Genomic DNA, 14,199 nt, shown 5'->3' on the forward strand with positions numbered 1-14,199 from the left:
CTTTTTGTCAAAAAAGCAGGCCAGTGTTAACAGACTGTGTAACTAATAGTGTCGGTATACTGTTTTGCGTGCGGACATTTTGTGTTTCTTTTCCTCTTCAAGCTGGAAGAAAAGTCCCACTAATGAATTATGCACTGAAGAGAGAGGCTCTTTGAGGTTAGGAGTAGGATGGCAGCAGGGACAGAAGTAGTGTTCCGAGGAATCCTTTGGAGAGTTACTATTAGAAACTATTAACCGCTGAAAAGGCCAGCATGAGGTATTTGTGAATCTTTTTCCTTATCTGTGTGTGTAGTAGAGGAAGAAAAATATTCCCTGCCTGGTTATGCTCTGCCTCTGTTCACAGGGAGCTTTTGTGGAAAATAGTGTTAAGCTATGCAAAGAGCAAACACGTTATGCCGAATTCCTCGTACTGTGTGTGTATTTATTGAGGGTCATGGGAGCCGTAGGGGACAAGGACTGAATTTTATGCTTCTGGGTTTGCAAATCTGAAAGGCTGTTTTCTCTCATGTAATTCTAGTTGCAGTTAGGGTGCACGGGTTACTTTGGAAGCTCGGGCTGAAATTCATTATGTGGTAAATGCAGGTATAGTGGGCTGAATATTCTCGGGTAGAACCAAGGAGTTGTGATGACAGCTTATTTTTTGGTTTAGGATTTCTAGTATGCTTGAAGGCATAAATCTAAGGTTGTTCCTGTTAGTAAAGGCTTGAAAAGGAGTAGAAATCCCAATAAATGTGTATGTTCATGATAGGCTTTTTCTTGAGTGTCACTATTATTCCCTTATCATATTTGCATTTTCCTTTTTTTTTATAGGCAGTTGCTGGTTATTTTGATATATTTTTTGAGAAGAACTGTCACAACAAGGTGAGTATTTGGGGTTATGCGTTTAAAAATGTCTTTGAGAGATAAGGGTGGGTTTGTACTTTATTCTGCCTCAAGGTGTTTGGCAGTGAGCCTGTTTTGCTGTAGCAAACACTTCATGTGCATGTGTGTTTGGTAATTGATTGATGTAGTGTGATATCAAAAATGTTGTTCTTAATCAAACTCTTGAACTCTTCCATTGCAGGTCTTGTTTTCAACTGGTCCCCAGTGTACCAAAACACACTGGAAACAGACAGTTTTTCTCCTGGAGAAACCAATTCCTGTAGAAGCAGGTATATTTAAATTCAGTTGTGGTGCAACAATGGTTGTGTTACACTGCTGTTATCATTAAATTTAAATCTCAAATACTTTAAGAATGATTTAAGTGTTAAAAAGACCTAGTAAATAAATCTTTCAGCTGCTGTTAAAGAATTTTTTTTGTCTAAGCAAAGCACTGGGAAATACCTATCTATATTCTACAAAATTAATGTAAAAATATATATAAATGTCTGCATATGTATATGTGAGTGGGCATATGCCTTATACTTACCTAGCTCCGTACTGTAATTTTCATGAGAACTTGTGTATCAAAACATTTCTGAGGCAGGAAAACGTAAGACCAGAACACTGCTATTAACATTCTTTTAGTTTTAACATTACTAATGTTCATAAGTATCATATTTGTCAAGTGAGTGCACAGGATTTTTGTAGCGCTCCTGAACTATGCTGTATTTGTTAAATGAATCATGGATATATGCATGGCTGTTGTACCTGGCACTGTGGGATTACTCTGTAAATTGAAAACAGTTTCAAAGAACTCACAGCCATGAACTTGATCCATTGAAGTACGGAAGATGTTATTTTGATAGCCATTTTATAAAAATTTACAGTCTAAGTACCATAATATGTTTCACCTTGAATTTGATGCAATTAAAAAGGCTTTTGTTGTCATCAAGGATAACCCAAAATTCAGATGATAAATTGTTGAAGTAAGGTTTTGAAGACTAAAGTGATGCTTCTTAGTGGTTTTAATTAGTTCTATTTGGTAAGTCTTGAAAATACATTTCTATGCAAGTAGTCAAATATTCCTTGCTTTATGGACACAGAAATATGTCTGCGATAGTCACAGAATAGTCATGCAAGAGGATGGACATACAACAGGGCAAGAATTATAAGTCTTGCCCTCTTATTCCTGTAGAACTGCACTTTCTTTCAGACTCTCCTAGTCTTTTTATAATCAAAGGAAATAAAGTAGTTTATATTTTTATGCTGTTTATTATTTTCTATTTTTGTCCACTTAACCACTAGATATTTACTCACCACTGTTGAACTCTTACGCAATGGTGAACTAGTCATCTTTGAGGGCCATTTTTCTTTATGGACTAGCAGGGCCAAGGGAAGAACCTCGGAATGGGGCTCATTTCTGCTGGTCTGTTAATACACTCATGGTAATACGTGGCCCCGACCTGAACAGTTTATAAATAGACCAGACATATGGGGGGAAAGCGTACAAAAACTTATGTGGATGCTGCAAAAGAAACTGAGGTCAAGAGGCTTAGAGATGCTATAGAGAAGGATTGACGTAGGTAGAATATTTTCTCTCTTAACAGACCTAATTATGAATGTCAATGGTGAAAGCAGCATCTGCACTCATTTAAACCGCTTTTGCAGTTGCCTCTTCCAGCTATCAGCCATGACAACTTTTTACGAGGAGCTCCTTTCCTAAAGGCACTATGGTCTGTGTTATCTGACAAATCATTTCTCTTTCATGCTTTGACTTTATGTTCTTAAGTAATTTTTATTTGCGTGTTCTTACGTCCTGTCACTTCTTGGGATGCACATATGCATTGGAGCATTTGTACTTGGCTTCCGTCCTGTTCGGTTTCTCTTTCTAGACAAGGCTGGCTAAAGTCTCTCTGCTGCAACTCATTAAAATTCAATGTCGTAGAGTGTGAAGTGAAATTTTTCTAAGTGCAATGACATTTGTCAGAATATGCACATTATTTAATATTACATAGATCATTTGACATTTATCAAATGCCTGATATTACTGGGAGGTGTGCCTGGCTCTAGAATTCTAGTCTAGGTGCGGTGACTTTCTGAAGACAACCGCAGAAACAGTGTGCTTTGAAGCAGTGAACACAACCTAGTTGACCTTCAAGATCACTTTTGCCGCAACTCCTTCCTTTCTCTTTATTAGCTCATATTGCTTAAAATTATTCCCGTAACAGATCTTGTAACAGCTATGCTTCTCTTTTCTTTGTCTCCTTCTCTTCGTAATTAAAGTTCCCCTTTCCCATCCTTTTACCCATTCTGTCTGGTTTTATGTCTTACATAAAATTACCACTTCAATCTATGATTCTCTACCTGTTATTTCTAGTGTTAGAGAAGGTTCTGAGAGAAGCTCATGATATAATTTCCTTTTCCTTTGTAATCCCAGTGTTAATTTCTGTGGGATATTTGTTGTTCATGGATGACATAAGCCCATCAGGGCAGAAGGTGTTTCCTGATGCTTAACATCGGAATGTTGCTTAATTTAGGTCATCTTTTTGAAAAAACATTCTGATTCTTCTCCTCCTTAATTGTTCCAAATATCTTTTTTCCTCAAGACATGTTAATATAAGTACAGATTTCACTATCTTCCATTTTTTCATACTGGTTTTTTTTCTTTGTAAAAATAGTGACTTAAATATTCATCTTGGTAATTTGTGGTTAACCATATTCTTTGATTTCTTCGATCTTTCACTTTCCATTTTACCAGCTAAACAAACTGCTCAAACTTCTTTCGCAGTATATGTAAAGTTGCACTTCCAGCTGTTTCTCATCTGTCACTTGTTAATGAATTAGCACTGCTTGTTACCATTGTACCATGCATTGTGTCTGCCTGGTGTGTTGAATTGAACTCTGCTCCAAGTGTACTTAGCTTTTGGGGAATTTTTTTTGTCTTCACATGGACTTACCTCAATGCAAGTTAAGTGATATAAAAAAAAAAAGAAAGAAATAGATTAAACACATTTGCATCATTTGAAGGCTTCAGCCTTTATGTCCATCCCTGTTCTTACCAATATTCATCAATCCTCTGTATAAATTCTTAGAATAAGAAATGTGTATATGGCACTGGGAGACACAACAAAGACGACCCACTTGTGACTAAATTTATTGAGTGAGGACAAGCTCTTTTCTTAGTAAATATTGGAAAATAAATAGAAATAATATGATTTGAATCTTGCAATAATCTGACCAGTGTACCCATGGTGGCATTTGCTTTTAGTATTTTAATAGGTTGTGAAAGAGGAATTTGGTGGTATAAAATGCATTTAAAATGTTTTCCTGTTTTGAAAGCATCTTTCAGACAGGGCGGTGGGTTTTTTTTTTCCCCCCAGTAAAGAAAAATGGTTCCCTCAGGTCTCTAATTCTGAGTAAAAATAGTAAGGCTGACTTAAAGTCGCTATCAGATGCTTTATAGCTTTTTGGGGATATGCCTAAAGTGGTTATAAAGCACCGACTGTATTTGGATTTGCTCTGTAAAAGAGGTTGAGCTTACAGGTATCTGAACATGTTGGGTATTTAACAGGAAAAGGCTGCTTTATGCCATGGCAAAATTGTTTTGGTCTGCAGTGTGAACTAGCTAATTTTCTCAGCTGTTTGATGCCAGGTAATTTGTTCTAAAAATAGATCTACTTTCTCAGCCATAAAAGAGACTGAATGTTTTGATCTGTATTCCAGCGATAACAGAATCAAGCCATTACAAGCTGAAGGATGGGGCTTGCAACTAATCCTCCCTCCTTTGCCGTTCCTGCTGTAGCCTGCGCTAGGTGTGCAGTGTTTGCAAATTCTCTGAGGTGAAATAGGAGAGGTTTAATCTAGGTCCAAAGATCCGGAGAGTGAGGCGGTAAAAGTTATACCTAGTTAATACTTCTGATTTGCCACTGAATTTCAGCTTGATACCTAACTGTGGTAGACAGCTTTGTATATAGTTTTAATGGATAATTTCTCTTGATTTGGTTTAGATTTAATGTGTGAGTGGGGGAGAGTCTCTTACTACTAATATATTCTGAAAAGCTAGCTTTCCTCCTCACAGATTGTGATGAGAGACTTGAAGCTGATGCACTATGAAGTAAAACAAAATAGCGTCAGCGTGTTGGATATGCTTTAACTCCTTAGCATGCAGTAAAATTAAAGAAACTGGAGAAAGAAGCCAAGTGATATTTTATTGCCAGAAAAACTGGGTTTCCTCAGACAAAAGACTTTGTGTTGTGGACTCCCTGCAGAGTACAAGGCTTCACTTAGCAGCCCTTTTAATAGCTTCAGAATGTCTTTATTTTGAAAATTGAAATTCAGATGCCAAAGCAGTATCTCTTTCTTTATTAATGGTCCAAACATGAGGTTTTTTTCCTTTCGTTGAAATATTCCTGCTAAGTTTCATAAACAAAAAATTATATGCAGAATATCATTCTCATTTGGTTGTCTCAAGCATTTACTAAATAAATAAAATGCTTACAAAAATTATTTTAAAGGGCCCACAGAATCTTTTCAGTAACCGTGCATTAAGTTAAAACCCAGATCTGTATGCAAGCAAATTCTATTAGCAATAAAACAACATATTGTCGGCATTTTGTGTTCTTGATATTGCCTTGCCGTGGAAATAAAACCTTGATTTGTTTTTCTATGGTGCTAAAAGGGGCTAGCACAGCAAAACTGAAGTAGAACTCACGTGACTAAGCCCCTGTAAAATCCTTGATTATCTTTAACTCCCCAGTCTCCATAATTGGGTAGCTGTTTGTAAATTTACAAACTGAAAAATGTTAATTTGTCTGCCTAGAGAGTTTTGTTAAAAGTAGGAAAACAACACTGGCACAATTAATCTGTCTGAATGTTTTGATGTTATACTGAAGTACTTCAATATTGTGCATCCCAGTTGGATAATTTGGTTCCTAATTGAGATTTTAGTGTCTGTTTTGCCTGTCTACAGCTGCAACATGGTGCGTATAGAATGCTCTCATTTGTTTACTTACAAGTGATACCTCCAAAAATGATGCTCGCTTTTAAAATCTAGTAACTGTTAAAACTTAAATTTTGAGGTCAGACTAAATCTTGCATGTCTTATGCTGTATCTTTTGAAATCTGCTGTTTAAAATCATCCTGCTGACTTTTCGGGAACATCTGTAAGTATGTATTTCAGGCACTAAATTGAGAGAATCTCTTCCCATGGCTGTTTTCTCTCGTTGAAAGAGAATAGAAGTTCTGTATCTAGACTGGAAAACTTGGATGGATTTCTTGTGCCATTCTGTGTGGCCCCCTTTGCAAGTTCTGCAACTGCAAGGGGATATGGCTCGTACAGCAACGACAGTCTAGTTTTCTCAGAATTTTGTCATGAATGTTGAGAGAGAAGGATTGGGACAAGGCTCTATACAGTTTAGGATCTCTACTACAAAAAGTAGTGAATTAAGACTAGTTCTAGGTGAGTGAGTTTGGCTACTGCAGCTATACATTTTGGAGGACCACGTATCTGGCCTTCACCGTTCCCTGTGGCAACTATTTCTGGTACCTGAGCTATCTTGGGAATCTCGGTCGCTTGCAGTGCGTGCACGTTATCTTAGGCAGCCATACAAGGCTGTCTTACCTTACTCAACTGGCTGTGTAGACTTCTTTGCAGCAGCCTAGATCATAGTTTGTCTCTGGGAGTTGAAACCTGCCAATTTGGTACAAAACCTCTTCAGAGAATATACTCAGGGCATGAAAGGAAAAGACAGAACCTCAACATAGTTTCAGAAGAGGGCGAACAGCGATGTAACAGAAAGGAGTTGGCAAACAGCTGCTTAGCTTTTTAAAAGTAACCAGCCGGTGGAAGAATGGTGTCACCGGTCAGATGGGTAATACCGAAAGGCGGTGATTACTGCTCAGTAGAGAAACTGCCATTGGATCTCATTGGGTTGGGGATTCAGTGAGAGATGTGGCCAAACTGGAAGGTGGCAGTCTGTGTACAGCTGCAGGTGCCTGCAGTTTAAGATGAACGGGAGGATTAAGGATAAGTTACTGAGTTTAAGGGAAATGCTCTTGGTCCCACCACAAATGATTTCTGTCTTCTGTCGTTCTTTTTCGTTTCCAGAAGATAGACGGTATATGGAAACTACTTTCTAGCCAGCTCTTCTGGAGTAATGCTTTTGAGACTTGCTTTTTTTTCAGTTGCTTGCTAGACCTCAGCATCGTGTGAGAGTGGGTTCAGTTAGTCTAAACTGGAGTAGAAAACTAGTTAATGTTTGAATTGCCAGCCTCAAGTGAGGACAACCTTATCGTGAAGAGCGGTGTCAAAGCTTACTGTTGTGTAACTGAAGGCACGTATGACTACCACTTAGAAGCTTGTGGTTATTGAAGCGTAGGGGATTTGTAAAGATATTTCTCACCAGCAGTTAGGTAGTCAAGGTGTCTTTAGCCCAAATCCACAGCGGTTTTCTAGCAGCTGTCTTTGAAACAATTCCAGTGAGATCTTTTGTAAGGTTCTTAAATTTTAATGGGGGTCAGAGTAAAGAATGCTTTGAGTACCGTGCTCTTGTCTCACTGTTAGCTTCATAAAGGTCTTCCACAGGAAGAATAGAAGGAAACCTGAAAGATCTTGACTGCTGGCTACCTTCAGTAACTCTTTCAACCTTTTTCATAATCAAAGGGGAAGGGGCACCAAGCTGTATTGAAAGGCGGGGTAGTTCTTCACATTACAAGTTCATTGCCGTGGATCATTTTGAGCTTTAAGTAGATGTTACGGATATGTATGCAGGAGACTGATAGAATCTTTGTGTTCAGTCAAATCCTTTCAGATTAATCAAGTTATAGACTGAAAAAAATAGGGTTAGTTGGCCTAAACACTCTTAGTGATAGGGCTTTTGCACTGAGAGGTACCTTCGCTCACAAATTGCAGGCTTGCCCGACGTATGATTGTATTGCACAGATACGATTGCTTACAGTTTCACTGGTGCTAAAAGTCAAAACCAAAATAAACTGTTTTGAGCGTTCAGAGCACATGTATAGAGTGTGCTATAGAGCATGTAATCAGGCGTGTATTTGGCAGTGGGTCAGTATGGACGTAGGGTTGCATTTTTTCCTGTGCTAGCGAGCTTGCGCAGCACTTCTGCTGAATTATTTTGTTGGGTTTTTTTTTCTTTTTGGGGACAAATTTCAGGACTCCCCAGGGGATAATAAAAATGCAGGAAGGGAATCGTAATGCATTCAGTTTTGTCCTAATCAAACTGCAATGGCACTGTGTGGTTTACTTGCATTCAACTGAGCGTGATAAGAGCAAGGTGATGCAGCTGAGTCCCAGAGACAGCTTCCTCCAGGCAGCTCATAGGACAGCAGAATGGTGAAAAAACATCAGTCATTTTCTATCTACGTGACATTGATTAATTGTTTGGAACTGCCTCTCTGTTACTTGGTTGCACTGCTGTTGTTTGCTTCGGCCCTCAGAAAAGACTGTTTAGAAAGGCAGATCTAATGCGGTTACTGCATAAGAAAAAGCTGAGAAAAATGGAATGCTTTGTTTCATTAACTGCCTTTACAAACAGAATCTGAGGGTTCTGTTCTATGAAGTCAGCTATAATTTATGAAATTAGATTTTTACTTCATTTATTGTATTGCTTTGTATTAATGTTTTAAATGGTAAGATTAATTGAAATTGTGGAATTTTAGTTCTCAGAGGCTCTTTAGTCTTACTGAATGTTTTAAAAACTGTTGCTATGGAATGTTAAAATATAGCAAATAATTCATTTTGTAGCAGTTCTGAAAATCTGTATGTTCAAACTAGGTTAAACTTTCTAGCTGGAGAGAAGCTATAATGCCCTTTTTTCTTTATCTTGTCCTTCTACCTGGCAAATCTGTCTAAATAATCTGTGAAACCATTTTCACAATTCTTCACAAATTGCACTGTGTTATGTCAGTCATTTGTGTCCTAAAAATAAAGCTGCACAGGAATTGAAGTAGAATCTCCAACTAACTGTTAAATAATGAAGAAAAAAAAAAAAAATACAAAATTATCAAAGAATACTTTTTTTATCTTTTGTACAGTATTGGTACCACAGTCATTCTTGTTGAAAAGCTTTCTTTGATGTTTAGACTGCAGCCTTTGACAAAATGTCTTGCATTTATTATTTATAATGTGGGTCTTGTGTCAGTTTACTGTTAGTAGATACAACTGAGAATTGTGCCAAATGGAGAATGCTAAAATTCTTACTGAATTTGAAACCGGCTTAATTTTCAAATTGCTAATTGTTTTCATTTTTGCAATAAGAATATTGAAAATTTCAGCTTTTTAACAGAACATAAACAATGGCTTTCAAAATCACAGTAAGTAATGAACAGCTGGGACATACTTTGGATCCACTGAGATAAAAAAGTAGTAACAGTGGATGTGGCTGGTGGGAGGGATGACGATGAATGGGGCAAGGGAGGCCTAATGGAAGAGTAGCAGAGAACTTACTGCTGTAGATGGAGATCATGCCCTCCTATAATGTGTTTAGTAGAATCATCTGCTTAGATGTAGTTCGTGTGGTTTTAACATGATGGTATGAAGTGGCTCAGCAATGGGCTTCCTAAATATTTACAAATATAAGTTAAATTGCAGGTCTTACTAAGGATTGAAAATAAATTGAGATTAGTTTTTTCTAGTAACTGCAAGCAGCAATCTTCACAAAAGCATAGCGAAATTGAGAGATCCGCTCGGTAAGCTCATTAAAAACAAGACTAAAAAGCCTGTATAGGTAGTATTTCCTTGCAATATGAGGCAACATCTGTTATTTGTGGATTTTTTTTCTTCAGATGTTAGAATACTTACTGAGTGTGTAGTTTCCTAAAGATAAAAAGAATGCAACGAGTATGTTGGTCATCAAGCCAGAGCCAGGCTATAGGAACAGAATTTGTCATTCCAGAGCTTTTGCAATGACATGTAAGTTGCATAAAAGTTTGAGCTGTAACTGACCTTTCGAGTATCTGACTGAAGGCCACCAAAGAAGATATCCTGATTCTTGTACTCCCCCAGCGTGTTATAGGAGGTGAAGGTCCTCCAACTTCAAAATTAGTCTCTTGCTGGGGCACGTCATTTCAGATACCTTACTTGAAAATGTTAATGCTGTTGGCTTAAAGTTTTGTTTTATTTTTTCTAACATGAATATGGTGTTATTTAAAAACTTGACACATTGTCAGATTTAAAAATTAAAAATCCGTTCTGCGCCTCTGCAGTCCGGGCCGTTGCATTTCACTTGTTTGTAAATAAATAAAATATAAAATACTAACCTGAAGGTATTTGGGTTCAGCTTCCCGGTTGTATCCTGAGCTCTTTTCAAAACTATGATTTGTTTATTTTTGTATGTGACAAGTCTGAAATCATTCCTGTGCTAACCTGAGTTTGAAGCAATCTCTGATGCACAGTGCACTGTAAGTATTTAGGTAGTTCAAAAACCATACAAATCTAGCCATTTCTACTTAAAGCGATGTTGATAACCTTCTGATTTCAGGCTTTTAGTCTAGACGCCAAAATCAGGAAGCCATGCTTCACACATACGTACTTGAAATTGCCATTTGTATAAATATTTCAAACACTGAGATGTTTAAAAAGTAATCTTTTCATACATATGTAACATTAATACATTCAGTCATGTATGTCTATATCAACAAACAAATTTGCATTTGCAAATAAGTCTGCAGTTTGCTTCCATGTCTTTACCTCTTGATTGTTGTTTTTCTCTTTCCATGAAACTAAAGACGTGAAGCTAAAATCTTCAAGTGGGGACGATGTAGCCCGAATGTCAGTTGTATATGGTTTAGGGAGGTTTATGCAACTGTACCCCGTACCTTTGCTCTGCAGAGATCTGAGGCTTTTCTTTTTGTTACCCCCCTGCTTCCCAGTCGGCACACAAGTCTTGAAGAATCTTACGGCGCTGCCCAGGGAACATGGATTTTGGTGGCTTTTTGTTGGGGCGTGGAATGGGGGTTGGGGGAAGCAGATGAAAGCTAGTAAGAAAACAAAATTCTCTTTAATGTCCTCCTGTACCACCTTCTCAGTAAATTTGTGCTTAATACTCAAAAAAATGAATATTGTTAATTGAAGTAGCTCCTTACATATCTGGAAATCAAGAACCTTGTTGAAAGCTTGGTCTTTCAAAACTGCTTTTTAAATAAAGCTTTCAAATAAGCAAATAGTAAATCCTGTGACTAGTTGGAATTGGCTATGGATTTCAGTTTGTGTGACTCTTACATGATGGATACAAACTTCTAAGTCTTGTCTTAAATTTACATAGCATGAATCAGTTCCTGGAGCTCCTAATATCTGTAGATCTAGTTTTCTGCTATCTTCTTATTATAAGGATCTTAGATGTGGGGGGGAAAAAGAAGTTAAGAACAGCTGTGCCTATAGAGAAATGGGTTCACTGTCCCTTCGTTTAGTCCTGTATAAAGTTTCGGAAGGTTGCATACCTATAAAGGCTTTTCACATCTTATCCATTGAGTACATTTGCATGACAATAAAATGGACTGTTAGATCATGGAACTGGATTTACAGATCCACAAATAATCTCCTATCTTGTGTGTGAAAAATAAAACATCTCTTCTTAGAAATTATACACAAGTTCTTAAGCCGGCACAGCAGGTTTAATTTTTCTCCTCATTTATTTCAGAATCCAAAAGTGCTTTTAAAAGCTAGAACAGACCGTTGTATTACGTAAAGAATAAATGTGGAAGAACTTGATGTGCTGTGGAACTGTAGCTGCTGTTGGGATGGAACCAGGCTTGATCAGCGCAGGCTGGGACAAAATGTTAAACAGAAATATCAAGGCCTGGAATTTCTCTAGGACAAAAGCTTTTACTTAAATTTAGTAACACCAAAAGTGAGAGTTGTGCCTCTCTAGATGTCTCTCAGCTCTTCCCTTCTGTGTGAAAGCATTCTCTCTGGTTTTAGCTGAAGCACGCATATGCCAAGTGTTATGGTCAAGAAAGCCTGACAGTCTGTAAAACAAAACTTGCTATTAATAATGTCTATACTTGAAATGCTGTGAAGATTTCTGTGTTAATGTTTCCTGCCAGACAAAAACACTACCGAATTAGAGCTTAAGTGAAATGCAGTGCAAAGATAAACCACATGGCATATGCAGTAGGAAGTGGAGTAGGTTTTTGTGGTTACTTGGTTTTACTCAAAGTTGATAGCAGTGGTGTGTTTAAATTAGGGAGCTCAGCAGAGGAATAATGCAATAATAAATTTTGTGGACTAGTAATTTTGCTTTTTTATACTGTTTTATTACTGCTAATAATTTGCTTACTTCATGGATGGAAACCTATGTTCAAGAATTTGAAGATGTTTTATATCATTTCATGAGACAATGAGTTGGTATTTGAAGCTCGGGGATGAGGGGGAAGTAGTACAATGGCACTTAGTACCTGTCCAGCTGAGACTTGTTATGTGCCTAGAAATGCTAGGTAGTGATGTGCAGATCCAACTCGATCAGTGTTGTGGTTTAACAACCCGACAGGCAGCTAAACACCACACAGCCATTGGCTCACCACCCCCAGTGGGATGGGGGAGAGAATTGGGGGGGAAAGTAAAACTTGGGGGTTGAGATAAAGACAATTTAACAGGACAGAAAAGGAAGGGAAAATAATAATAATGATAAAAGAATATACAAAGCAAGTGATGCGCAATGCAGTTGCTCACCACCCGCTGACCGATGCCCAGCCAGTCCCCGAGCAGTGGCTGTGCTCCCCCCATTCCTTTTGTTCAGCATGATGTCACATGGTATGGAATGTCCCTTTGGCCAGTTTGGGTCAGCTGTCCTGGCTGTGCCCCCTCCCAGCTTCTCGCCGGCAGAGCAGTACGAGAAGCTGAAAAGTCCTTGACTTAGTGTAAGCACTGCTCAGCAACAACTGAAACATCGGTGTGTTATCAACATTATTCTCATCCTAAATCCAAAACACAGCACTGTGCCAGCTACTAGGAAGGAAATTAACTCTATCCAAGCTGAAACTAGGAGAACCAGATACAAAGAGAAGTTAATGTATCCAAGGAATACAGTGTTTTTTCCCCATCACAAGTAAAATAATTGGCATATCAGCTCTTTGGGTGGGTCATCTGAAAAGTAAAGCATCAGACGTAACTCAGCACCTCACCAGGTTTAACTGCAGTTAGTTTGACTCACGTTTGTTGTCAAGACCATTGCTTAGAGCTTCGAAAACGTAAAGGAAACCTTTGTAGACTTGTTTAATTCTGATTAATTGGGAACAGCTTCTCGTGCAACATAAGGGTATGAAATGCATCTTTGCTGTTACTGTGCATGATTCAGTAATGTAAGCATAGTAATTTCCTTTTTACTTTTGCAGGAGAGGCCCTGAGAGGAAAGGTAACAGTCCGCAAAAACAGAAAGGATCCACGGTCCCTCTTTATAACCCTTTCAGTGAAGGACACCCAGCAGACCTACAGCCTTCAGTGAAAATTCTGTGCATATAACTTTGGGAAATGTTAAATTTAAATTTTAGATTTAACTGTTGATAATTGTTTCTAACTATCCAAAAATGGTAAACTCTTGGATTTGTGTATGTATACGCACACACAAGAATATGAAAAGTTTACCTAGAACTGAGAGAGTACTGTTTGGATGCTTTTGCGCTGGGATATGGAGACTGATGACAAAATCAGATTCGGCTGTGTTTCACATGATGTGGGGAAGGCAAGAAAGATGGGTTCGGGTTACGTGAGACTGCTAGATGAGAAAAATCAGATTAAAGTCTTGCTGTGAGGAATAATAAATATGATCTCTCAATATTGTTTTGTTCTCCAACTGGCAAAATCCTTGTGCAATTTTTTTTAGGAAAGAAGCAGCTAAATCATGTGCCAGTGCACCTCAACAGTAGCTGGAAAATCCCAGTGGGAATAAGTTTGGAATTCCAACTGCAGGATTGCAGCAACAAAGGCTTTATTTTTATTACGCTTCTATAATTAAAAAGTTGTATCACATTGCAGTTACATTTATCTAAATAAATGAACCGAGTAGGTTATATAACGCAATTGCCGGTTTCCTTGTTTTCTATGTAATGGGAAATTCTTCTATCTATCCAGTGATGGCTCATTTATTTGTGGCTACAGTTTTTTCTGTACTAGCCTATTGGAGCATAGGTGGGTGGAAGCGTAGATTTTAGCAGCTTTAGGAAAAATACTATGAACAGATAGCAGCAGTTGCTGAAACGGTGGATTTGGTTTGGCTGCTTACAGAAACAGGCTATGAGCAACGAGGGATTGATGTGTGTGTCCTGATGTTTAAACACTTCAAACTGCAATAGAGTTGGAGCTAAGTGTAACACCATGCAGTTTTT

The 14,199-nt window shown here is 38.0% G+C and overlaps 1 protein-coding gene across 3 annotated transcripts in view; it reads left to right on the forward strand.

Moving 5' to 3' along the window:
• Positions 1 to 13,894, forward strand: part of PRMT3 (protein arginine methyltransferase 3) — a 70,295-nt gene extending 56,401 nt beyond the window's left edge. For all 3 annotated transcript variants that reach the window (XM_076343822.1, XM_076343823.1, XM_076343824.1), the window contains 3 exons: positions 811 to 861; positions 1,064 to 1,151; positions 13,210 to 13,894. In XM_076343822.1, the coding sequence (XP_076199937.1) occupies positions 811 to 861; positions 1,064 to 1,151; positions 13,210 to 13,319 (249 nt within the window). In that variant the 3' untranslated portion in view covers positions 13,320 to 13,894. The remainder of the gene's footprint in view (positions 1 to 810; positions 862 to 1,063; positions 1,152 to 13,209) is intronic.
• The last annotated feature ends 305 nt before the right edge of the window (positions 13,895 to 14,199 follow it).

This window comes from Aptenodytes patagonicus, chromosome 7, assembly GCF_965638725.1.
Source record: "Aptenodytes patagonicus chromosome 7, bAptPat1.pri.cur, whole genome shotgun sequence".
Taxonomy (NCBI): Eukaryota; Metazoa; Chordata; class Aves; order Sphenisciformes; family Spheniscidae; genus Aptenodytes; species Aptenodytes patagonicus.